The 27,820-nt window shown below is 42.9% G+C and overlaps 2 protein-coding genes across 5 annotated transcripts in view; both read right to left on the bottom strand.

Annotated features, from left to right (window-relative positions):
* Positions 1–27,820, bottom strand: part of LOC146000511 (neurobeachin-like protein 1) — a 723,922-nt gene that overhangs the window by 114,361 nt on the left and 581,741 nt on the right. The window lies entirely within an intron of this gene.
* Positions 983–10,319, bottom strand: LOC146000517 (cuticle protein 18.6-like). Its single transcript, XM_083138258.1, has 2 exons — positions 10,266–10,319; positions 983–1,710 (listed from the first exon to the last, which is right to left on the bottom strand). The coding sequence occupies exons 1-2, from the start codon at positions 10,278–10,280 to the stop codon at positions 1,093–1,095; spliced, it is 633 nt and encodes a 210-aa protein (XP_082994384.1). The 5' UTR covers positions 10,281–10,319; the 3' UTR covers positions 983–1,092.

Genomic DNA, 27,820 nt, shown 5'->3' on the forward strand with positions numbered 1-27,820 from the left:
TAATTAGGCAACTGTATTCATCAGAAATTGAGATTTACTTTTTAAGTTTCGATAATTATTGATAATAATAATTGGTAATTATTGATAATTATCAATAATTACAAGAAGAAAAATATATATATATATATATATATATATATATATATATATATATATATATATATATATATATATGGCAAAAGACATGACTGTACAGCTGGCAGCCGACGAGAAGATCGCTGAATGAAGGGAGACGGGGCACAGAGGGAAAGGGAGGGTCAGGTTCATTTGCAGAATTTAGGGGTGGTTGGGGGTGGTCGGGGAGAGGAAGTCTTGTTTTCTTCTTGGCGGGTCATTGTCAAGCTGACGAGAAGAGTTCTGGCGGAAGAGCACCTCCCCCACGCGAAAGAGTGGAGTCGCCTGGCAGTACGTCACACCTCTTCTGCCAGCGCTCTTCTCGTCGGCTGCCAGCTGTACAGGCTACCGATCAAACAGCAGATCATAGTATGGAGGAGCAAAAACTAACCATGTTGTCGACCCAGCCGCACTGCTTATGACATCCCAGTTGAAAAGGTCAATGGCCTGTGCATGTTGAGATTTTCTCCCTTACGCTGTCTGACTCAAAATAAGATACCGTGTGTGACATAGAAGGATTATTTTTTGTGGTGTTAATGATTGAAGTGCTTCTATCATCTAACAAAAGAGCTTTACCTTCAGATGCAAGGGAGATGGTGGTGAAGTGCAAAAGCAATCAGAAACGGTAGAGTGCGAAGAATATTTGTAACGTGGAAAGCGTCTGAAGAGCGTCCACGTGACTCAGTATGGACTGGCAAGAAGCCGGTACAGTACACATTTTGCCTTATAACTATTTTAATGGTAAGGAATTAATTGTCAAGTATGTGCAGATTTTGTAAGAACTGATACCACTGGGAACATCTTTATATTAATTTATTTCAATTAGAAAGTATACAACATTGTAAATGTAAGAAATATAAAACACTAGGAACATTATCAAAAACAACAAAACATGGAATAAAATATTTTCATAAACTGTAATCGGCATCCAACAGGTGGCACCCTTGTAAGAAGCTCAAGGTCCATGAGTGCCACTGTTCACGCCACCGCAGCTACTGGTGCCACCTTCAGCACAGATGGAGCATCCCTGTGGACCACGGCATTGAAACCATTTACGGGATCGGCGTAGTAATTGACCACCCTCCGCGTTCCATCTGGCTCGATGAGACTGTAGCTGCCCTTGACGACTCCTCCCTCCCTCACCTCCTCCTGGGCCTTGGAGTCGCCAGTCAGGGAGTCCTGGACGCTGTAGGCGAAGCTGTACTGGGGGTAGGGGTCGTGGTCCACCACTGCTTTGGCTACAGGGATCGCAGGCGCCGCCGGAATAGCCCTGGCCACCGGGGTGGCGATGGCTGCAGGGGCGGGCACCGCTCGGGCGAACGTCGGCGTGAACGGAAGTGGCCCACCCACTATGGGTGCAGGCGAAATGGGCGACCTGGCGAATGTCGGCGTGAACGGAAGTGGGCCGCCGACTATGGGTGCTGGCGAAACGGCGACGGGCGACCTGGTGAACGGCGTGGCGTAGTAGGACAGCCCTGATGGTGCCGGGTAAGAAAAGGGTGCTGAATACCCAAAGGGCGTTCCTGGATATGCACCAAACGGGGAGGGAATCACTCCTGCATTAGCCACAACTATAATGGCTGTCATAAACAACACCTACCAATAGAAACAGAAAAAGCATATTAGCATATTGCAGACACAAAGCAAAACAATTATTAGCGTATATTTGCATTAACAAATTCACACTAATTACCAGGCCTGCAGCGAGGAGTAGGCTAGGGGGGGGGGGGGCTGAAGCCTAGGGCACCATTCAAAGCTTTATTTTAAGACCACAAAATCAGAATATGCGGCGATTAAATTTTCACGTGGCAGAGGTAAGGAAAAGGAAAACATACAAAGCGTTACGCCACCCTTGTTCCCATTGAAGATTTCCAAGTAATGAAGTAACACCTAGATACTTTCTTTGGAGGGGCCACCATGTGAAAATAGATGTCATCATTCAACTCTGTACATGACGTTTCCTGTCACGAAAATATCTCTACTTGTCTGTGATCTCTACCTTAAATACTTTTCCTCTATGAGGTTGAAACGGAGTTGTTGCAGACCTACCCTGCATACTGACATTCTCAACTTGCCCCGAAATGGAATTATTTATTTAAATTATTATGCATTACCTTTTTTATTATTATTGTACTTTTAGGCTTATATTCTTGTGACACGTTACTGTAATTTTCTGTTTCCCAAAGTAGTAGTAACATACAGTATGTTTTTATAGATGATTTTCAGACACTAAGACATAATAGAAATATTCTGAAATAAGGTGAACTTTTTTAGAAATAAAAAATGCAAACTACGAATCTTTCAATATAACCTATTGTAATGCGGTTTTCTTTGTTTCGTCATTATAAAATTTGTAGGATGTAAATCTCACAAATCATGGCATAAGAATAAAATATCGAAGGACGCACATCAAATGTCAGGGTAGGGGGTCAAAACAAAATCCTGCCTAGGGCGCCAAAATATCTAGCTACGGGGTTGCTAATTATACGCAGCCTATTACGGAAAAATGTTTCAACAGAACTGTCAATCACAACTGACTGAGGGGTTCGATTTTGTTTGTTTGAATCGTCTTAATTCCACCTTTATGCACATAAAGGCTAATCGGGACTGGACCTACAGTTGAAAGTGGGATCCGAACCCTGGACTCCTTGACTACAAGGCAACGACGTTACCACTACGCCATCGAGGAGGCCCGGGGATCATTCTTATGAGCATATTAACTTCAACTGGATTTCAAGCATATTCTAAAACAAGCACAAGTAATCGTGGGAAAAATTAGTAACTAGAAAAGTTTACAGGTAGAAGTGATGATGCTTCTTGTTCTTGTAAAATGAAAGATAAGTAAGGGTAACGTGCAACTGAAGCACAAGATTTATTGTTAAATTATGATTCGTGAATACTGGCCAACTGATTTGAAATGGTGTTTTTATGTGGAGCAATCGGCACCAAGTACCAAGAGGTTGATCGAAAATTTACGGTTCGATTAGTTTGAATCTGTTTCAGGATGATCTGCTTCCTTCGAAATTGCAATCCATTTCTGATATTGTTACATGCATGTATTTAGCGGCGATTTTCTTCCCCTTTGGCTAATCGCGACGAAGAGGACGATCATATGATGCAACTGATATATACTCGCCAAGAACATCCCGAGAGTTGAACCTGGGAACTCCGGTGGCGAGATACAAAGTCGACCAATTTGCGTAACGAGGTTGGTGTCACTTTTCTGCTACTTTCAGAAGTTTTTGTAATTATCTTACATTGCTAGTTGTGGGAAGAACGCGCGGTTGAAATGATTGTTTGTTTTGTTGTGAATTTATCAAAACTTCTATGGATATTTTTAACTGTATACAGGAATCTGTAAGTAATACGCGTAGCAAGTATTTTACGGTATAAAAACGATGACCAAGAATTTTAGAATGAGGATGGTCATTGAGAGGGGAGTTGGGTTGGTTGGTTGATTTGGTGTTTTAAGTCCACTTTATGCAGAGTAAGGCTAATCGGGACAGAACCAACGGTTTAAATTGGAATCCGAACCACTATGTGCCTCAACAGGGTATCGAACCCGAGGAGGAGTTGGGGATATGCATTCTTCTTCTTATTTTTATTTGAAATATAATTTCTTTCCTAGGAAAACTCGGGCAATTTGGAGAAAAAATTTACTCCCCTTTCGGACACGCTAATGTAAGTACTGCACGTTGTATTAAAATATCGCTTCCCTTCTTCTTAAGACCACGCTTCGCCACTGTATCCTTTCATAGGCGAGTGACTATTTACACACATTTTATTAAGCTGTAGAAAAACAGGGAAGTACAATGAATACTTTTACGGATTTTGATGTCGATATCGTGATAGAGATAAATAATAAACTTCCGATAGAAGCGATTGTCACCACACGTTAATTCACGCCATGCAGAAATGGTACATAACTACGGTTTGTCAGCCCACTTAGGAGTGGTTTTAGTGTTTATTAGTTTAAAACATGTTAAATTATGCCATGTCATTGTTTATTATTTTGAACGGTATCTTCTACAATAAAAATGCCACAAGAACTTCTAAACAATAATACTTACAATTCTATTAACATACTAATAGTAGTTGCACAGCAGCAACAGCACGATATTTAATAGCTTTGACATACTGCAAGATGAAACTCGCGTTCAAAATACCGCGCACATTTTCAACAATGAATATATTTCAATTTTGAAAAGTGTCAGGCTGTTTTACGAAAGCTATCATAATGTTACTAAATCTTACTTATGTTATTTCTATCGCTTGATATTTTCATCTAAATAAATACAGGGTGTCTCATAAGTAATAGCGCAAACTGACACAGGTGAAAGTGAACGATAATAGAAGCAAAAAAGTCTCGGTAAACATGGGTCTGCAAACGAGCCGTTTTCGAGAGAATCGCGAATGTGTGATTACAAGCCGCCACTGACATAATTGTTTGTAAACGTCGGCCTAGTTGGTAAAATACTAATAATACAGTAAGGAAAGTCATTGGAGATCTCATTGCTTTTATTGAACATTCTACTTACTTTAACAAGGAATACAGTACTACGTTAGTATGTTACATGTTACCTCGCGGAAATGTTCTGTTTTGTAAACAAAGAGCAAACCTCACAACGGGCAAGGAGGTGTTTACAAAATGCAATCAGTGACGGCTTCTAACCACACATTCGCACACATTATTAGCATTTTACCAACTAGGGCGACATTTACAAACAATGAAGTCAGTGGCGGCTTGTAATCACACATTCGCGATTATCTCGAAAACGGCTCGTTTGCAGACCCATGTTTACTGAGACTTTCTTGCTTCTATTATCGTGTACTTTCACCTGTGTCAGTTTGCGATATTACTTTTATGACACCCTGTGTATGTATGTGTGTGTGTGTGTATATATATATATATATATTATTAACTAAAGTAACCCAACTAACAATGTACTATATCGCCTGCATTTGTGGCAAAAGGAAATGTCGACCAGGTGACATTTCTCATCGTGACAACGGCAAGACTACAGTAGTGATTGAGTAGTGACGAGTACATCTATTTTACATAACAACGAAACAATCGGCTTCTCTTTAGTTTGACCCCCAGCAGGTCTGGTGATCACTAGAAATCGCATGCTTTCCAGCGTGGAAGTCAGATGAGGTAGTGTTAGTAAATTGTCTCACATCGTGCTTATATGGCATTTCTTAAACGTAAAAGAAATATTTCTGTACAAAGAATGCAAAAACAACAAGGTCGTATGGCGCTAGACTCAAGATGTAGCCGAGATGAAAGGCACCCAAATGTCAACCTCACTTCCACGTAATACACCCCGGTAACCGCACATTTCAGGCCAACGAGGCTCTGGCGTCTGGACTTACGCACACTATAATCCTCTGTACGGCTGTGTTTTGTCCATGTAAAGGGTTGAGTGCCCTTTTACAGCCTCAGCTAGTAACTAAGTAAGGAGATTTTATTCCTCAGAGACAGATATAGATTTTAGCTACGGTAAGAGGCTGGACCCTGTGTAATGTGACTCTCTCTTCAGTATTAACTAACTAACGTCCAATCTCATTGTCGATTTTAACAGCGACGTAAAATAAAGTAACATTATAAATGCGATAATACCAAATCGTCCATTGAGAATGTAAATGTTCTATGTCCAATTTTTCATCTCTTCAGGAGAGACCTTTTAACATGATATATTTATTGGGCCCTTGTCACCATTGCGCTGAAAGTTGGTGTCATTGCAAAGGCTGAAAAAAAAATAATAATAATCTAAAAAATAATAATCTAAAAAAGAAATAATTGTTTGGTTACGTATTTATGCTGTAATTAATTAATGAAATTCCATATACGACATTTGAATGCAACACTAACTTTGATTTGCAACTGCCGGTATTCTATCTACCAGGCAGGCGCGTATATTCTAGGCTACCTAGGCTATCGCCGAAGCCCAGATTAAATACAGAAAATAATCGACTATCAAATGTGACTGATGCTTCACTCTCAAACAACGACCGCGGGAAAAAATGATAGTATAAAACCCGCGACTCCTGTGCACCGTACTCCCGCGAGGAGAGGATTTTTCGTCCAAGGTTTGTTTTCCTTGTGCTCGCTCTATACATGGGGATGGACTCCTTTCCTTTAAAACTACCACCAAGCTTCAGCGGTTAAATTCTTCCCCGACCAGCGCCAGGAGGCGGTCGGTGACGTATTTGTAGTGGCTTCTTAGACAGGGAACTCTTCGTTTTACAACGGCGGTAAAACCTTACAGTGATGTCAATGTGCTAACCAGCATGGGATTTTTCCCAGGTAAGGGAAATTTTGAAACTAAACTACTATTACAGGAACGGGAAAAGAGTGGCTGGTATGTGATAGGGAATTTGTCCTCTAGGCCAAAACAACACTGTCCCATCGAACACATGCAGAACTTACAGGCCGCTGACCTTCAACCAACAAACCACGCTTTACGATGTTTTCAACCCCTCTGCTGCTTTGTTTATGACTGGCTGGGGTAGACTGACTGGCCGGAGATGACAAAGGGCATTTTGCGAGTGGAAATCGCGTTGAAGGAAGTTTAAGAAAATTAGGTTTCTTACTATGTGGATTTTCTTAAGTGTATTGAGTGAGTGAATTACGCATATATGTTTTGAATGATCTGTACTGCGTCGTGTAGTGAACGAAAATGAATGACATAATTAACGAACTATTGCCGAAACAATTTACTCAGCTTTTGCATGAGGATAAACTTCAAATCGTGAAGATATGCAGGCCTCGGGCATCGCAAAGAAGAGAAGAATGGATTTGATTTGTTATTTTGAGTTGCTCTTCTGCCACTTTAGCTAATCGCGACGATGAGAATGAGTGACGATACGTTGAAATCCATGAAGGGCCATTCACAAAGAATACCCATGTCCATGCCTGGATTTGAACCCGGGTCCCCTGGCGTCATAGTGCGCTGTGCTAATAACCATTTTACCACAGAGGTTGCTAAGAGAAGAATGGAGTTCCTGTCCAAATTAAATATTCAAGGTAAGGAGTTTATTATACGCGTATATTTTATTATCACACGTAGGCCAACATAAATATTTCACAATATGGGCCTCTATATTTTATAAATAACCATGAAATATTTGAAATGTTTTCCTTATTGTTTTTATATTAATGAAACAGTGTTATTTTTATAATTATTAGTAAATTGTAATGTATGTATTTTAATCGCAATGTCACATCACCTTAAAATCCAAGAAATTGAACGAAAAAGAGCCTCCCATTTGAACATGATAAAAGGAGATAGCCCAGGTTTTAAACCCAGCATACGCCACTGCTACCAGGTATAACATTGTATTTTAGAAATGAGATCAGGTATTGTTCTGTAATGGAGATAAAACAATTTCATAATAAATTTGTCATTCGGTAGCAAAGTAAAATAAATACATCCAATCAATCAATTACTTTGATTCCACTATTATCCAATTTTTTTTTGTCTGTTAACAACAAAAGTAAGAACCGAAGCCCACTACTACTTCTAAGCAGCTCCCACAAGTGACTGATGCTAGCATGCATGTGGTTTATCTATTACTTAGATGGCGCTTGTGGTTGGTTGAGGGAAATTGTCCTAAGGTTTCACTGGCTATTGGAGTTTGCATTCTTGTGATGGTTCCAAATTTTGCAAATGAGCCAAAAACACTTTCAATGTATAGCTCGACCACAAGCGTTCACGCATCTTCCCTGCCAATATCGGTGCTCGGGGCAGTGTTGCCAGGTCAGACTTGCAAAAATCTGGAGATTGTTCCTTGGGAAACCGGAAGATCTGCTACAAAATCCGATGCTCTAATAGTAGCGGATGAACTACGTTCTCGGGGGCGGCATAGGCATGCGCACTGGGGGGGGGGGGGGGATGGGGGTGCAAGGGGACGTCCGCAGATTTTTTCCAGCCAGGGCGAAACAATGTATTTTTATCAGGCGGGTAAACGAGGCATATTACCCCGTAATAATGTTGCCCTCTCAGAAAACGCCACTTGAGTTTGAAATTATCACGTTCATACATCCCTATTATATAAATGGATGTAAATTACTGTGACTGAAATCAACTCATACATCTGAAATAATAGGTACTTTGTCAAAATTCATTTTCCAGAAGGGGAGGGGGTGGCGACCATCCTTGCACTTCCTTCTGGACGTCCATGCCGCTATATAATTTTGTAGAAAATTAAATATTTAAATATAGAATAGTATATTAAGGATAGAAAATTAAGTATTTTCAAGCCGATGAAAGCAACTACGGAGGAGGGGGTGCATTATTTCCTTTGTAATTTAACTATGCCGCTTCGTTCTCTAGCAAATATCTTGTTATTAACACTCACATGCTTTATTCGTCAGTTATGCTGGCTCTATGTTGCTGCATTTATATATATATATATATATATATATATATATATATATATAGACACACACACACACACACACACACATGTATAAAATAATTTGCCCACGCTACGAAGTCAAGTGTTTCTACCTAGTAAGGCAAGGACGTTTCACTGTGTCTGTGTCACTTCATCCATTTCATCAGTTTTTCATACATCCATATTGTCGTACTTACCCGTAGAGGCACAAAAGCGACGCAAAATAACTAAAATCGAAATAGATTTTCGGGTGGGATAAAATACAACCATCTAAAAATAGTAATGTAGTAATAGTAATAAAATAATTATAATGTCCTAGCACAATTGAGTAGACGTTTGGCATAATTTCACAGTTCAAACAGCACTTTTCACGGCCGAGTGGAGTTCCACTCTATCTCTCCCCTCCATGTTCAAGTAAGATGAGCAGGAAACTTGTTTTTGAGCAGGCCGTTGGAGGTGCCACAGCAATAGTTTATTAAGGAATTCTCCCGAGAAATCAATAGGTCTGGCAACACTGACATTGGCCGCGCCGAAGGCTCCTTCCCCCTGTCCTTTTCCTCACCCGCCAGCGCGATGAGGTTCTGCGCAGGTTTCTTTCCTTGCGGTTCCACTATATCAATATTGGTTTATGTAGGCATCAAACGATAGCACAGATGAAAGAATTGCATCCAATATACACTATACAGCCATAAGTCACCGGACACCCAAGTGAACGTTGTGGTGGTGACATGGTCTGAGGATGTGAGGATGTTTTTCCTAGTTTGGGCTCAGGCCATTAGTTTTGGTCAATGGCAACAGTTTGGAATGGACCTTTTTTCTATATCATCACGATAATGCTCCTGTCCACAATGCAGGGTCCATTGCATCGTGGTTTGTGGACAATCAGGTGGATGTGCTGCCCCGCTCAAAACCCCGTCTGGAACCCCATAGAACATGTTTTGAATGAACTCGAGCGTCGGTTGCGTGCCAGACCCACTCGACCGAAAACTACCCATGAACTATTCACGAGGCTATAGGACGAATGGGGAAAAAAACCACCAGAAATATACCAGAACTCAGTGGAAAGCCTGTCCCGAAGAGTAAATGTTGTAATAATAGCGAAGGGCGGTCCTACATCTTATTAGTTACCTGGCTGGTGTCTTTGGAATGAACAGCACTGGGTGTCCGGTGACTTTGGCTATATAATTAGACCACAGCCAAAATATGTATCTCGGTTTGTTTTCAATTTGATGATAGAACATTTGCATTTTGAATGGGAAAAATATATTTGAAACGTCTAAAAATAAAAATAGCACCTTTATACTTCATTTGCAAATGGGGATGTAAATTTAAAATCGCAACAGAGACTTCCACCAAATTATCGGGATTTCGTTATTTCGTGTCGTTCGTAAGGGAAATCATACCACTTGAGTGCTTTGATCGATTGATTGAATTACATAGCTTTCCTGTCACTTTAGACTAACCGCGGCGATAGGCATTCATTGTGATACTTTGAGATCAATGAAAGGACAATCACAAACACATAAACACAACACAGTTCCTACAGAGGATTATCCTTGTTGCAAGTCTAGGCGCCAGAGCCTCGTTAGTCTGCAAACTGCAGTCCAGGGTGTACTACTACGCGAAAGAGAGGTTGGGTGTGTTCAGAAAGGGTCACCCCTTACACCCCTCGTGAGGGCTGAAAACTCAACCACTCGCGGGTGTGGCCACAATGAACACTTCCTCAAGCAACCTTGGCTGCTCAGACTCACCCTGAAAAGCGTCATGGCGCAGGCAGAAGACTCGACGCCGCACGGAAGACCGAAAGAAACAATTGACAAGGAAAGTGAATTCCTGCGTCTTATATAGTTGAACCCGAAGCACGCACTCCGTACTCTCACAGGTGACCTCAAAATGAGGCGATACTTCCGACACATACCGGAACACTTTGTAATCAGATCAGGAACATTGCAATGCATCATCACCTCTTCCTGTACCGCCGCTCACCATCTCCAAATTTATCCCGCAACTGAAATAAAGAAGCGGCCACGAATTCTCCAACTCTTACGCACTCTTCAATTTAAAAAAAATATATGTATATATCACAACTGTCCTCCTTCTTCTTTGATATGAGCAATAAACGCCGTGGCAATCTATATTCTTTAAAATCAGTGTTTGGAAGAAACCAATTATTTGTAACGCAGTTACAAGTAACAGTTACGTTTTGAAGAATTATAACTGTTACTAGCTAATTTTAAAAGTAAGTAGTTTTAACTGTAACAGAGTTACTTTTGGCAATAGAAGTACCAGGGGTGCCCACAGACGGGTCCACCTAACTTTCTCTTTGGAGGGGGATTTTTTGTGATGGAAATTTGACTTAATATACAATACAGCATCGGACGGATTTACGTTATCATTTAAGCATAGCTGTTATATAAATAGTTATTGGTAGCTATAACGAATAGGGGGGGGGGGGGCAATATCCAGATCTTACACATTAAGCCTTCAATTGTCACGTGAATTCTGGCGGGGGATTGAAGATTACACTCTTTGGGAAGAATACAACTCTTGAATATCAGTGTTAAGTCTTAGATTCTCACGGGAATTTTGGTTAGATGAAACTGAGGAGTAAATTTGGAGAGGTATATCCATATATTGAATATCACTTAGATTTTATTAAATCACTGAGGATATGCACCTCTTGATTATAAGCGTTACATCTTAGATTGCCAAGATATTTCTGTAGTGTGTGGATCGAACGTTAAGTTTTCGGGGCCATATTTACTGATATAGTACAAAATTCCTATATACCATTGGGAATTGCGTACTACCAAGAAGATTTTAAGCTGCATTATTCGTAATGAGTTGGGAGGGAGTGGAGGGGTCGATTCGTGTTATAACCATCCTTTGTTCGTTCACTTCTAGAAGAGATGACGGATACATCAAAACGGAGTAAAGTAAAATATAGCACTGACTTCTAAAAAAGAAGTCTATGTGCGCCCTGACGGAAAGGGGGGGGGGGTCACTTGAACCTCCTTCGATTTTGATTCTTTAAAGTTTACTTTATAGCTATCGAAGCATGCAAATGTACTGTACATATTCGTTAAGAACAACCACCAGGTCACCAGCAGTAAATCTCAGTGGTGACAATATCACAATAATCTGGTTAAAATATCTTAAATATACTGTACTTGACGCCTCTCCAAAGAAACATGTTATCTAAGATGTCGTATTCACCGTGCAGCTTTACCTTCGAACAGAGAGGAACACTTTTTTCCTGGCATCATGGTAACGCGGTCCACATCAGAATATCGTAAACAGAAAAAAATACTTGTGTTCGCATTTACGCATCCTAGAAATTTACTCCTCTTTTGCTCTTTACGTAAGTGCAAGATGCCAACTGTCGTCCTTCATTTAGTTCTTCAGACTTTTAGAGATATAGCAATCAGCAAAAAATGGGGGAGGAGGGCAACTACCCCACACGTCCTTAATCGCAGCCACTGACGTTAACCAATCTCGCGAAACTTGACAATTTATTCTAATCTGCCGAACAATGATGTACTTTGAAGCGGACAGTCCAATTGATTTTCTTTTTTACTTTTATTGCTCTTTCTTATCTACAGGTTTGCAAGTTCCTGGCCCTGTGTAATTTTAAAATCTAATTTACGCAAGGTAGGTAAAGAAGGATGGAAGGTTGGGATGATTACACACAAAGTTCAACACTGACAATTAACATTGAATTAAAGTTGATTTAAGTGAGTTTTTTTTAAATTTCACACCGAGTACTGATATGTTAGCTGAAAATCTGACTTCAGAGAGGTGTTTTGGTACAGTAAGTGAAGTTTGTGTTCTTTCAGAAATAATACATGCAGAGGTGAAATACTAAAAACAAACATATTGCATTATGTACCAGACAGTAAAAACAAACTATTGTCAGTGTGTGAAACTGGATTTCTAGAAAAACATGATTCACAGTAGTGCAGTGGCACGGGTTCTGCGCCCGAAAATGAGGTATAGTGAGGTACACAGTGTTGCCAACCTCTTACTCGAAAAAATAACCAAGGTTTTTCTTTTTCGGTCTAACCTAACCTCAAACAAGGAGCTGGCAACCTTGCTTGAGGCTTTTCTCGCAGTGTTGCCAGCTGGAGCTCGGTGGGGCTCAGTGCCAACCTCTTACTCGAAAAGTTACCAAGGTTTTTATTTCTTGGGCTAATCTAACCTAACGCGAGGAGCTGGCAATCTTGCTTGAGGCTTTTCTCGCAGTGTTGCCAGCTGGGGCTCGGTGGGGCTCGCAGTGTTGCCAACCTCTTACTCGAAAAAAATGACCAAGGTTTTTATCTTGGTCTAACCTAACCTCAAGCAAGGAGCTGGCAATACTGCTTGAGGCTTGTCTTGCAGTGTTGCCAATATTTTACTCGAAAAGTTACCAAGGTTTTTATTTTGGTCTAACCTAACCTAAGGCAAGGAGCTGGCAATCTTGCTTGAGGCTTGAGGCTTGCTTTAATTAATTGCATAAATCAAGGTTGCCAACCTACTGGTATTTCTACCATGGTTTTTTTTACAAAAAAAAAGAGAGAGGGGGAAGAGTTAAACAACCGACAATGCTGCCAACACCTACCTATAGTTTTTCTTACTTGATAAGGGTTTAGCCAATTTATACACTGGCGTAACATACACACACTGTGCAATAGAGCCGGCAACAAATATATACTGCCGTAAAAGAGAGATGGCAACACAGTATGTGTGTGCGTGTGTGCGTGTATAATATGTAGCATTATTAACTAGAGTGTGTTGGCAACCTACCTGCAATTAAAAAAAAAACTAGAGACGTCAATGTTGCCGTAAGATAAAGAGGGAGACTAAGCTGGCAACAGTGGTGAGCGAATATGCCTTATTTCCAAGTTCTGGGCGTCAATGTATATCGGGATTTTTGTAAAAACCTTATCGCGGGAACGATGTGCTGCACATGCATATGCGCGCACCTGTATTGTGACGCAAACAAACAAATAAATAATTGTTGTTTTTTAGGATTCCTGGCCCCTAACCCCGCCAGGGTGCGTGGTGCCCAACCCAAAAAGGTTCTAACGGCTGCGACTCTAGATAGTCGCACCTCTGTAGGGTTTCACGTGTTTTTTTTTTTTTCCCCCCAAACTTCCATGAAACCCTACAGAGGACCTCCGTAATGCATGCAACGTGTACTAACGACTCTAGTGTTATTTTGATGTTGTAATATTTTTGGATATAGAGTTTTATTGTGAGATATAGATAAAAATAATTATGTTTATTATAATATTTTTTTGATGAAGATGGATAATGTATGTGTGTGTGTTACAAATAAAGTTGCATGCTTTTTTTCTAGTGTGTGTGTATGTGTTTTTGATGTTTCGACAGCATCTGAAACGATAAAAAAGAATTTTATTGTTAATTTTCTCGTGTAAAAAAACAACAACAAATTTTTTTTGTGCAAATTTTCTGATTGTCTCTCGTGCTATAGTGCAAAAAAGATATTGTAACTGATAACTAATGAAATAGACATTTGTAACTGATCTGAACTAGTGAAATTTTCGTATTGTGCCATTGAAACTGATTGTGCTAGTACAAAAATTTCTTATTGTGCAAGAAAAAAATGTAAAAAACTTGTTAAAACTGCTCTGTGACCCTCTCGTTCTTCACGTCGTGGACGAAGGACTTCTCTGCAATCAGGATAACGCTGCATACGGTGTCCTCGGGCAGCGCGTCGTGGAACTCGCAGACGACCTTGATGTTGGTTCGATCGTTGACCACCACCTGCTTCCTCTTCGTGGTATTGATGACGAACATGGGTCTGCGGGTTTTGAATTCGCTGGGCGTGTAGTACATGTCCATGCTTCCCTCGGTCACGCGTTTGAAAGAGGTGTAAGCTTCGTAAAGTTTGAGGTAATCGTCTTTGGTCATGTCGAGGTTGTAATTCTCGCGCGGGAACACTTCGTTTCTGCCATTCTTCAGATAAACATTCTTGATCTTGCAGTCGTCGAACATGCTGGAATTTTTTTCCTGGTTGTTATCGCGCCCGGTCTGAAAGAGCACGACGACGAAATCTGGCATGTCGAACTGTATGTTGTTGAACTGCGTCGTCACGTCGAATTCCATGTGACTTCCCGACGCCATCTTCTGCACGCACTGGTAACCGTGAAAGTGAATCGGTACCTGCGGACTCTTCAAGATCTCCGCTTTGTACTTGAGGGCGTAGTTTGTTTCGTATTCTACGATCGGCATTCTCAATTCCATGCTCCGGATGACGCACTTGGCCGCTTCAGGTAATGTGTTGGCTATCGGCGTGCCGTCGGCGTTCAAGTTGGTGTATCGCATCAGTGCGTCGTTGTCGTTGGCCGCTCTTCGAAACGTGACGCGCAATCCTCCCTTCCACATGATCTCCTTGTAGTCCGAGAAGAATCCCGGCAGCAGACGCATGGGAAAAAGCACCGTGTGACTTTTAGTCGATATTTTGGTCCCCGCTTCGAATCCTCCCGCCTGGTAGTATGCTGCGTCTGTTTTGGATAATTTCAATGTTCCCACTGCCGTCGACGTGATGCCTGGATAATCTATTCTGTCTATGACGGTGTTGTGTTTCCTCACCTCCACCTGCGAGAACAGGTGAGGCACGAAGTTGTCCACGAGTATCAAATTTGCATTGGGCGGAAACGCATCTCCGCTTTCCTTCTTCACCACGTCGAATTGAAGGTAGAGGTCCGCTCTGTGAGGATGAACGAACCCATCGCCTACGTCCACGTCGTATTCGATCTCCCTGTTTGCTTCGTTGAGATTGGCGAACGTGCGACGGTTGGGAGGGAAAGATTGCAATTCGTAACTTTCGATTTGCTCCATTTTCACTATGTGTGTTATTTATTATACGTTGATCTCCACGATGGCCGTCGTAGTGGCACCTGCGAAATCCACCACGTCTCCTTTCTCGTTTGTCACCACCAACTCTATGTCGTCTATGCGGTTGCGGCATACTGGAAAATAGATCGGCGAAGAGGGTGTGTAGATGATCGGTTCCATGAATTCGGAACTGGGTTTGAACGTAGCTATGATTCCTGTCTGCTTGTGACTTCCCAGCAGCCCCCCGTCCGAGGATTTCGTGATCATGCCTTCCGCCACGTTGCAGTGAACGTTCAGAGTTTCGATGGCTAGAAATTTAGGAATATTGACTGCCGTGTGCTTGATGCCAGCTTCGAGTTTGGTGTTGTTCTCGAAACCTAGAAGTTCTCCTATGGTGCCCAGGTCCACGGTCTCCGTTGCCGATACGATTTCCACTCTGTGCGTGACCGAATTTTGAGAAAGGTACGTGCCCTTGGGTAACTGAGCTTGCAAAGTGGAAAGATTGTATTGGCCTGGCGTGACGACGATGTGCTCGCTTCCGACGCTAATTTTGTTGTTGTGCTGCGTGACGTTAGGTATGAGGTACATGCTGTAGAATGCACGCAGAGCCACGGATTTAGGATAGACGATGTCGTCGTGCAGCGTGAGTTTCAAGATTGAAGATTCGCTCGTGAGATGGAACACGCCCATCGTATTTAAGATTCCACAATGCTTTCTGAAAATGTTCCACCGACGGGTTATTTATTTTAGACATGTATGCGAGAACAGAAAGGCATAGGTGGCCGCAGTTAACATCGGTGAAACCCTGGATGCGTTTGTCATTGTAGTAGAGGTTGGCAACACTGAGATACTTCACCAACCTGGCAGGTGGTGTGCCACCGAACGAATCGAAAACAAATGCATTGTTATCGTCAATTTTGAGGTAGCATATCCAATGTGTACCAGGATTTTTGTAACTGTCCAGGTTGACCACGCCATACTCTTTTTTCTTCACAGCAGAGGGTAGAGAATCGGACATGAAAACACCCCTGAAGTTTTTTATTCCCAACAGTTCGATCAGAGATTCAATATCGAAGTTGGACAGGGCTTCTTCTTTTTTTTATATTTCTTCAAAGCATCGAGGTTGCTTTTTTGTTTTTTGGTTATACCTTTCCCCTTCTTCTCCATAGCCAGGTTGTGACGTTTCTGTTCTTCCAACTCGGCTTTGTTCTTCTTCGAGTCGATGACGGTTTTCGCGATGGCGGCACTTCCGCCGGCCAAACTTCCAACAGCCCCCAATGCTGCCAGGATGGCTGGGATGCTGAATATGAAACCTCCGATTTTTTGCTGTTTCCGCGAACGCTGCAAGCGTCTCAATTGAGGTGTGCTGAGAAGTAATTTCATTCCGTGTCCTTTCATCAAGCAAGAACGTTTCTTCTCGCGTTGTTTTTTGGTGAGTAAACCATCGAGGGTACCTAGATTTTTCAGATTGGAGTATGGTATCTGGTACACGACACCTTTGGGCTTCATGTTGATGCTCTATATGTTATCTTCACGGTATGTTATTTATATATATGTTTTGAGATTTTTTTTGTTTTGTGTAATTTTTTTCGGTATGTTATTTATATATAAATGTTCTGAGATTTTTTTGTTCCGTGTAATTTTTTTTTTCAAGGATATACTTCGCGCAGAGCTGTTACACAAATTCTATTACGTGCTTTGTTTTCTTACCAAGAAGTTCTTTTGTACCCTTGTACACGATTTGAGTTTTGTTCTCGATTAAAATAGCTAGCTTCTCGTCGGATAACATGTTAGCGTATCGATCTGGTAAAAATAGACTGTATTGTGCGTTGAGCAACAAACGCGCCTTGGGACCATACTGGGTAGAAACAATTGAACCGGAAGTTATCGTGTAAGGTTTGTCCACTTCTAATTCCTGAATTTTTACATACTCTACTGACAAATTTAGCATTTGTTTTAATGCTTGAAAGTCACTCATTTTTTCAGTCGTCATATTGAAGAGAAATTTTCAGTGTGTGTGTTATTTATATATCAAGTTTTCGACAGAGGAAAAAAGTTCGTGCTTCGGAAAACACGATGATGTGCGTGATAATATCTTCCGTCTCTTGTTTAGATCTACGCCAATCATCCGTGTATTGTCTTCTTCCCTGCCTCGCCTCGTGCAGTTCGTCCATCCTCTCGTTTAATTTTTCCCCTGCAGCCGAAAGAAGAGTGTCGAGATCACCGCACCTCATGCCACTGATCTCCCGAAGATAATCCTTAACAGCCATTTCACAAGGGATGCGAAATTCCGGCGTTGATCTCGCTATGATTAAAAGTTTATTAACATCTCCGTTTACTGCGTGTTTAAAAATTTTACACAACAGTTCGTGTGGCAAGACGGTTATACCAGACATGATGTGTTTTTTTTTTTTTTTTTACTGTATGTTATTTATATACCCCACCCAAGTTTTTGTTTTGTGTTCATGGCGATGGTGGTGCCCAGTGCTGCAACTCTTTCTCCCAGCGAAGCGTCTCTGCTGACGAATCTTTCGAAAGCTGCGTGCTCTAACTTTCTGTCTGCTTCGTGACGTGCATCCAGTTCGGTGCGAGTGGTGTTGTAAGCGATGTCGTGATCTTTGCATGCGGCGTCCAACGGATTCACACCCCTGTCTCCTCTCTTCAATCTTTTCTCGAGTTTGGTACCTGGTCCGCAGTACTGGTAGCCGGGTAAATGCATCTCGAAAGGTAACTTGTTGATGATGTCGTTCACGAGTCCCTTTCCTTCGGCCATGTTCCAGAATCTCGGAGGCAGCGTGTTGATAATTTTAATGAGGTAACCTATGCCCTTGTCGTCGTTCACGATGAAGTTGGAAAGTTTTGTGCTGATCATGTCCACAATTCCTACCTTCTCGTTGTAGAAATTACGATTGCCTGCAGTCTCCTCTCCTGCAATAACCAACAACCTGTCTATGAGCTTGCGCACGTCGTCCACCCAAACGAATTCTTTGGGCAGGGTGTTGTAGAGTTTGACGCCGCTGCCTGTTTTCACCTGGTTCCATATCGGCTTGATGAGATTTCTGTACTTCTCGCCGCTGCTGGATTTGACCCTGTTCTGCGAGGCGTCGTTGTTTTGGTATAAGGCATCCGTCATGATCAAAATTTCCTTGTAACTCTGGTAATCTTCGTCGGTGTAATCTTTCGGCTGCTTTTTGGCAACGAGTTCCCACAGTCCCACCGTACCCGGATACCTGTTCCAACTATCCTTCTCGCCTAAATTAACTTTAATGTCGTTGCCTTCGAAGGTAACTTTCGATTTTCCAATCTTCCAAACCACACCGCCGCCTTCGTTGCTCTCCATGCTCGGATACAATCCGAAAACTTCATCCTTGTCGAATTTCGCCGTGCTCAGGTAGTCTCGTGCCAAAGGTCCCAACTCGATCTTATCCAAAGACGACGACGTGCTACCTATGGCTCGACGTCGTGGCGGTACGTCTCTTAGTTCGAACGGCGTCGAAGGAATGCTCGAAATGGGCGTGGGTACGGTGTAATTTTTAGCTGCAAGTGGTACGAGTTCGTTGATCAAATTTTTATTTTGTTCAATTAACGCCTTTAATTTCTTTACCTAGATCGCCGATGGCGTCGATCACAGGTTGATCTTGACGTTTCTTCTCTTCGTAGAATCCGCGATTCTCGGATTTCCAACCTTTGAAGCGTTTCGCGAGGTAATCGCGAAGCTTGAGATTTTCGTCTTCGATTTTTCGTTTCGTCATAGCGTTATTTATACTCATCGTTTCTCACAACGTTGCAACGTTTAGAAAGTCGTTGATTTTGTTTCTGTATTTTCCCTCGTTAGGTTTTCTCGTCATGTCGATCGTCGCGAATCCGAAATCGTCACTGTTCCAACAGTGGGAGCAGCAGCGTTCCGAAAATTGATTGTAGTTCATGTCTCCGCCTACGTAGTCATCGTACGCGTGCTTGAGGTTGGTGTGATCTTGACGAAACAAACATATGAAATTAGCGTTGTCGCGTACTAACTGTTTTGGAATTTTGGAAAACGTTTGAGCTAGGAAGAAGCAATCTATTCCTTTGTGACGACCTTGCGTGAAAAAATTGCGAATTTCATTTTGATTTTCCAGGATGACATCGTCGAACACAACGACTGAATTTTCACGACAATCGTGGAGTGGTTTTATTTCCGAAGAGAACGTTGCAATGTCCAGACCATCGTACAGTTTTATCAGTTGCTGGTATTTCGCTTGTTCGAGACTTTTCGAAAATACGTAGAGGTGCCTGTTCTTCCAATCTAACCAATTCGGTGCGAGGAGAAAATTGTCCACGAGCAGTGTTGTTTTCCCACACTCTGAAGGACCTACGATCAGACAGCGGATGCTGTCGGGAAGCAACTCACCGTTCTTTTTTTTCGTTTGACTTTCCGAATCCGGTAGACGCTTCACCACGTTCCACGTACTCACAAGATCACTTCGTTCGCGTCGATCCAACTCTTTTCCGGAAGTCCCAGCCATTTGACAAACAGTTTGTCGCCTTTCCTACGCAATACTTTCTCGATGAGGTACGTGTCGGGATGTTTTGTTTTAGAGAGTTCCTCTTCGTAAAATCTTCCTTTCAAAATCTCACCGCTACTATCTTTTATTATATACGTGTGTCGGTTTCCGGGTAAAACTCGAACCACCGTAAAAAGTTCCGTGCTCCAATTTTTTGTGAATCCCTTCTCGAAGGTGCGTTTGAATTTGCTGATCCTCACCTGGTCTCCAATTTTGAATTTTGATTTCTTGGTAGTCGTGGGAGTGTACTTTGGACAGTAAACTGTAGAAATTAAACGCTGCTCGTCGGATTTCGTAACATCAGCTGGCTTCATGCCTATCGTTCTGTGTACCGCATCATTATAGGTGTCGACGAGTTCCGGCAGTATGTCGACCCATTTGTAATTTCCTCGAAGCGTGAATCGTTTCCACATGTGTGTTTTCAAGGTTCGATTAAATCTTTCCACGATGCTGGCTTTGATGTGACTGAAGGTTGAATAATGTCGAATGTCCTGTTTTTGAATAAACTTTTGGAATACGGCATTGTAAAATTCCTTCCCCTTGTCTGTTTGCAAAAACCGTGGCCGTCTGCCGCTTTCGCGAAAAATTGTCTTGAATGCTTCCGTGACGCATGTCCCCGTTTTGGCTTTCAAAGGTAGAGCCCATGCAAATTTCGAAAACGTGTCTATGACGGTGAGGAGGTACTTGTTGCCCTTGTTCAATTTATGCACATTTTTTAGATTGCCGCTACTCATCTCCACGAGGTCACTTTGCCAGAGGTCATCGATTCCCTTGGTTACCACAGCTAAACGTTCGTAGTTGCGACGTGCAGGTTTATGCAATTCTTCGACGATGGCTTGCCTAGACATTTTTTAGAGATTACGTTTGAAGAGAAGCACCAGCGTGATGGGATTCAAAGAGGGTGGCACTTCGCTCGTGTTTTGAATGATCAGCTTATCGCCGGCACTCACGTCAAAAACGGTAAGATCTTCGTCTTCGTGTATTTCATATATGTTGCGCGTTTCGTTCCAACGTGCCAGAGGAATGTTTCCTGCTTTCTGGACACCACGATTCGATATCAAGGTCATGGTGGGAACGCTAGCTTTTCTGCCGTGAGACCAGTACGAAAATTCGTTTATCTGAATTGTGCCATCGAGGAGAAACTTGTAGTACGGATGATAAGGATGTAACATGTACAGTTTGTTACCTTCGACGAACGTGGAGATTCTCTGTTGATTGGGTACGCTGTTGATTTCGATGGCTTGCAGAGAATGCAGTTTAGCAAATTTAGTATCGACGCTAACGAGGTTGCTGTGAAGCTGTCCTAGTGTATTTTGTACGGGCAACAAATGTTCGACGATGGTATCCGTTACTGTAGAAAATGACGGTTTGATTTTCACTTCCACGTTCAACTGCTTGAAGTTTTCGCTGAGTTCTTGTAATTTGGCACCGAAAGAGGTCAGCGTCGATTCCTGCGTGGATTCCAGCACTCCAACTTGATCTCTGATGTTGACGACAATACTCTGAAGGTTTTCGACTTGATTCAATTTCGAACTTTTCTCGGTAAGATCGTTCACGATGCTTCGCATCTCGGTAAACTGCGTGTGAAGGTCGGCGACGCTCTGCGAAGTGGGCAGCGTCGACACCAGCGAAGTAAGTTCGTCTCGAATCTGTTCCACGTTCGCCGTTTCCGTTTCTAGTCGTTTCAGCATACGCGATATGCTCCTTTTCAAAGCGTGTAATTCTTTTGAGGTGGGGAGATTGGCCACCCTACTCTCGAGATCGCTCAATGAACTTTTGATGTCGCTCGAATCGGATAGTGCCGTCACCGCCGATTTCAATTTTTCCAAATCTTCGCTCGAAGGTACGCTCGTCCGTAACGATTCCAAGTCATTCTGTATGTTGTCCAGTACGTGATGAAAATGAGCAAGATTCGTTTCGACGTTCAAATTTTCTAAATATTCGATCTTCTGCTGAACCGTGCTCAACGTGTCTTGTATGCTCGTCAACGCGTTTGCTTCAGCGTGAATATTTTTAATTTCTTCGTTGATCAACTCCAGAGACGCCTGAAGCGTAGCGATGGTGGTTTGAATGTGTTCGAAATCTTGATAAGCCTCCAATTGAATTTTTATGTTCGCGACGCTTTTGCTGATGACTTGCAGTTCGTCTGACGATGGTAGGTTCGTCATGGTATCTTCCAAAGTCTGTAACTTGGATTTAATTTCTTCCAACGTGCTGGCGAATTCTTCTTGTAATTTGGAAACAACAACATGCAAGCGTTCTACATCAATATCCTTCACGACGGTTTGAAGTTCAGAGAAATTCTTTTCGATTGCCGAAGTTCGTTCTTCGATTTCGAGTTTCAATTTTTCCAAATCTTCATTTTTCGATTGAAATTGCTGCAATTTGGCCAAATCATTTTGAAGCTTATCCACGCTCAACTGTATATTTTGAACGTTGTCGTAAGAAGGTACGTCGACATAATTTTTTATGAGCGTTTTCAGTTCGGAATCGATTTTCAGAATAGGGTCGAGACATTGCGTTTGGAGCGTAGCGATCTCCGACTCTAAACTTTTGTTTAAGGTCTCCTGCAAAGCGATCAAATCGCTCCTCAACTTTTTAATTCGGACGTCCAACATAAGAATCTCTTCTGCGTGGTCTACACGCTTAGTGTTGCCGAAAATGTCGTTAGGCATTTTGGTTAACGGTTATTTATAATAGGATAGACGATTCGTAATTCAACGAAGAGAGGAATGAGTTTGTCGTAATCTCCTAGGAGTTCGACGTACAGGTAATCTCCTGCGGAAACATCGTACGTAATGTTAGAAAGCATCTTGTCGTGCTTGATTCGAAAAATGTTCTTGCCGGTAGATATTTTGATTTCGCCTACGTTTTCCGGATTCACGGTGATTTGAAGTTTTCCATCGATCGGAATTTTGTAAAAATGTAAATTGTTGTTGAAGACGTAAAACATCTTGCCCACATCGTCATCCAATTTCGTCCAAATGCTGTTAAGGTGAACAATCAGTAGACCGTTGAGTTTAGTTAACATGGAAGGTAGAAATTCATGATCTGTCGTCGCGCGATGTACAGTCTCCATGTTGGTTTGTTTTCGGAAACCAAAGAGATTCATATTATGCTGGTTATTTAAAATACGGTCAAAGTTTTTTTTGTAATGACAGTCAGTGTTTTTTTTTGTAATAACTAACAAAATGATTTTTTTTGTTTTTTTTTTGTTTTTGTTTTATGAATCTTCTGTTGAAGATGGGCATATGTTGCAGGTTTTGCTTTCTGCTAAGCGATAGTGTCCCCACGGCAGTGTGTGGATTCCACATTGGAGAACACACCTCTTGTCGTCGTTGGGATCCAGGGCAATCTTCCTCACTTTGTTGGTGGTCAACACATGGTCGACGCTCTGGATGCGCTGTTCTGCTCTTAGAACCGACGACCTGGTCTTGAGGCAATCCACGAAGTCCTCGAATGTGAGATGCTCCCGAACCACCTGTCTGCCGACACCCTTGGCCTTCTTGGTAACGCTACCCTCGGCTTTGATGGTATAGGCCTTGGCGCGAAGACCTGCAAACTCGAGAATCACATCTCCGTCCTTCTCATCTTTGAGTTTGCCAGGCACCTTCTTGTTGCGGGCCAGGATACCGCTCTGGTTCGGTTGGGGATAGCCTGACGTGTCAAAGAGGTTAACCAAAGATGGAACTGTGGCTATATCCCCGTATGCGTCGGCTGTGTGAACGTGGTACACCAAGCTGTCCGTGTCCGTGTAGAGAAGCGAGATGTTGTGGCCGTAGTGTGGACGTAATATGTCGTAGTATGTCTCGAACATGTGGAGCTTGCTCAGATCCAGAACCGTGGCTCCAACGTAGATGGGCTTGGTGAGTTTCACCACACCTTGCCTCATGTGAATCAGAGCCAGCTGCTCGTTATAGATTGTTCGAGACTTGAACAATGGACTCGCGACAAGCTGACGACATCGCTCTTTCCTCGTCACCAATTTTATGTCCACGCGATTCCGTACATTCTCCATGGTCTTGCCAAACACCGCATTATTCATGAGCTTGAAGAAATCCTTATCAAGCTCGGACGTGGCTGCGGTGCGGTGTTCAGTGTTAACTTCAATATATGGACGCAACCACGGAGAATGCTCGAACTTGAGGATACGGTGAACTGCGTGGACTGTGACCCCTTGCTGCATCAACCACCGGAGATTCTGGTAGTGAAGGACGTAATTCTTTTTGGGTTCGAAATCCATGACGAGCTTCTTCTGGTTGCAATCGGGTGGACACTTGAACTCGGGTGCAGGGGGAAGATCGCAGAACGAATCCTGCACGTTCTTGGAGAACTCAAGGTCCACCTCGGCGAAGAACCCATGTTCCGAATCGTCAAAACCTTCAACGTCGAAGTTGGAAGGATCAGCCCACTCGAACCCTCTAAAGGGGAGTGGCTGCATCATGGAGTGCCCGTACAAGTTATTCACATCCGTGTGCATGATGTAGCTCGACGGTTGGGTGGAGTCGTAGCTAGTAGCCATGTGATGGTTGTTGGCGTGCGCGTGCCGTTGCGACACCTGGACCATTCCACCCCGCACGGCGCGTTCCACAAACAGCATCATGTCCACATCCGAAAGAAGCTCCAGCTTGATTTTCGTCACCAGAAACATGGCTGACCACGCCAGTCCGGGGAGACTATAGAAGTAGGCGGGATCCAGGTGGTAGATGTTCATTGCAGTCGCCCGGAACGTCTGGAACACGTCGGCGAGGAGCGTCACATCAAGTCTGAGGTAGGCGTCGTGGTAGTCTCCGAGAGTTCGACAACCCAGCTCGCACCACATGGACTGGGCGTGGTGATATTCTTCGTCGGTGATGTTCGAGCCTCGTAGCTGACTGTAGAACTTCGCCTGGGGAGGTAGCGACGTCTCCGCAAACTTGGTAGAGTCGGTGACGTATTCGTAGGGGTAGACCCCCTTACGCCTGAAGAGACCGGCGTCCAAGTTCGGAAAATTTGCAGAGGTGATGAGTATTTGCTCGTTGCTCAGCTTCCCTGCAAGGGCATCGAGGCTAGCCGGGAGGAACCTCAGGGAGTCGAGGAAGCGAAGTTCGACGGTAGAGTCTGCTCCCGGGATCGACACTAGTTTGCTCACACTAATGTAACGCTCCTCGTTCTGCGCCAGGACGTTGATTCGCTCGTTGTCGTACCCAAGATGCTTGATCAGGTGGTGAAAGTCGTACCCCGAGCCATTGTGAAAAAACACAGGGATGAAGCGTGGGTCCCGGGCCATACGGTTGCAATCGTTGCACCAAGGACCAACGTACCTACCGTTAAAGTGATCGTGGTGACGGACTTTACGGTTTTTGGTAGTGTACTCCTCGACGCAGACAGGGCAAGCGATGGCCTCGTCGTGTCTACGTTGATCGTCGGGGGACAGTGGGAGCATAGACTTGGGGGTCAACAGCACCTTCCCTATCTCGATGGCCTCGTCAACCATCCTCTCGAGGAAGTGTTTGGCTGCGTCGGGACCGCGATACACATAGGGCTCGGGGGCGATGTGTTGATCTCGTCGCACCACAACGTAAGCGAAACTGGATGCATCGTGGAGTTGGTAAGGGGTGGTGGAAGAAACTTCAGGATCGGGATCGCAAGTGGACAGGGGTTTGAGGAAGGCCTCGAAATCCGCGATGATGATAGCAGGGTGCTCCACCATGGCACCGTGCATGTGGAAACGCTCCACGGTGCCAGGTTTGGGTAAGACTGCCACCCCCGGTTCGTTGGCATTGCAGTAGAGCTTGTGGTTAGCGAGCTTCTCGGCAGCGATGTTGGGACCTCTGATGCGTTGATAATCCTGCCGTTTTTGATTACGAAATTTAGACAAACACCTGGGACACACCTCGACGTGGGTTTTGTCTTTGCTCAGCTGGCTTGAAACAAGCCGAGAGAGGGAACGGATGAGGGTGTAATGGTGGCGAGTTTCATCCTTGATGAGCAGAAGGTGAATTTCCTGCGCACCGTCGTCGTCTACGTCGCTCACCCGAATAGGGTACACCACATTTTCGTCGGTGGCGCCATAAACGTTGATAGCCAACCGAGGGTTGTGTGTACGGGCCTCAAACTTGCGAATGTCCGAAAGCGCCACCGGGTAGTCGATCCCAGCCATCGCATCTTCCAGCTCTGGCTCGTAGGGTAGGTAGTGGTTAACTCGGTGTGGATGGTTTTTCCGGTCGACAGGGTGTAATGCTGCAAGCACCGACCAGAGAAAGCACTTGGCGTCACTGTTTTGAATGTTCAGGACAGCCTTTTTATCCTCAATCGCTTCTGGTAAGCGGACGTAGCTGGAGGCGGAGAGAGGCACAAACTTGCAAAGTTTGACGCGCAGTTCGTGAGGCTCACCACACAGCGAACCCCCCGAGCCCTTGGCTTGATGTTCCTCCTGCTTTGCCACCAGCTCCTCGGCAAACTTGTTGTAGATGACCTCTAGGTTTTCGACATCCGCCAGATGTAGCGTCTTCGCCTTGGTGTTGTGGCAGAAGCTGTAAATTTCGTCAGACGGCTTCTTGTACCAGCAACAAAGCGATGCGTAGAATTTGGTAGAGTGCGTTGCAAGCGCATCGCCGAGAATGGAAATAATTTGGGCTTGCACGTTCTCCAAAAAGCTACGCACGTCGCATGAGTCCTCCGAAGTAAAAGGAAAGTCTTCTAACAAATGCTGGAAAGCAGACTGGTTCGCTTTCGCCACATGCTTGACACGTTTGGCGAGTGGTGCATTGATGGTGGCTGCTTCTGCCTCTCTCTTAGTGGAGGTCGAAGGCTGTGCCCCAGATGTATTTTTGCTTAGACAAGTAAGCTTATGTTTCTTGGCATACGCAATCGTAATATGTTTATTGCATCCGGAACACAGTTCAGTGGCAGCCAAATGCTTGTCTGGCACGCAGGTGCGACAATGTCTTGCAAAATTTTTGCTTAATATAGTTTTTTTGCACACAGGGCAACTTTTCATAGAGGGCATTTTTTCGGGGTATGTTTATTTATATATGGGAAGCGTTGTCTTCCTCAAATATGTGTTTTAATCAACTCTATAAAAAAATATAAAAAAATATATAAGAAAAATATGATTGTAGATGGAAAAAACACAATAAATATTGTATGTATGTGTAATTTTATTTAGCTTACTTTCGCTAGACACGAATTTTCTTCAGATTTTATTGCCCACTAGTATATTTTTCCACCAATCTAGTAGAGGTGTGAAACTATGAAAATATACTTGTTTATATATATTTTTTTTGTTTTGGCTGATATAATAGCAAATATATATATAGTTATTTTGAAATTCTAAAACTTTCAGGTATACTTATTTTTATATGCAAACATACATCATAAAAAAATTACACAATCGTATTTTTTTCCATACACATATTTTTTATTTTCAGAAAACAAAATTATTTTCGATCTTTATTTTTTTAAAAAATTTATTTGTGTTTATAGTATTTGTCGGGCAATAGCAGATAGAGCAAGAATCGTTTTCCTACAACCCATAGTTTATAAATTACAAAACATCTTAGAAATTACATCTTGAAATTTTAATCCAAAATAACTCAAAAACAGCAGGCACTAGTCATCATCCCTCCATTAGGTTGTAGAGTACTTCTAATTTTGTATCGAATACTATTAAAATTTTCGAAATAGGGTAAAAACTAAGCCAGCAAATCAAGTTTCTCAAAAAATAAAAAAATTGTCTGTATTTCCGAAACTTGAGGGGGTGGAATTGATTTTATTTGCCAGTCGAATAGTTCTCGTCGAATCCTATCCAACAAACCTAAAATCATCATCCTAGCTCAATTAGGAGCCGAGAAAATCAATGTCTTGGAAAACATCTTAAGATTTTTGTCTTAAGAAAATTTTCTTGACAGACCGGAAGTAACATCTTGACAGACCGGAAG

The sequence above is a fragment of the Lepisma saccharinum genome, chromosome 16 (genome assembly GCF_977018435.1).
Source record: "Lepisma saccharinum chromosome 16, izLepSacc3.1, whole genome shotgun sequence".
Taxonomy (NCBI): Eukaryota; Metazoa; Arthropoda; class Insecta; order Zygentoma; family Lepismatidae; genus Lepisma; species Lepisma saccharinum.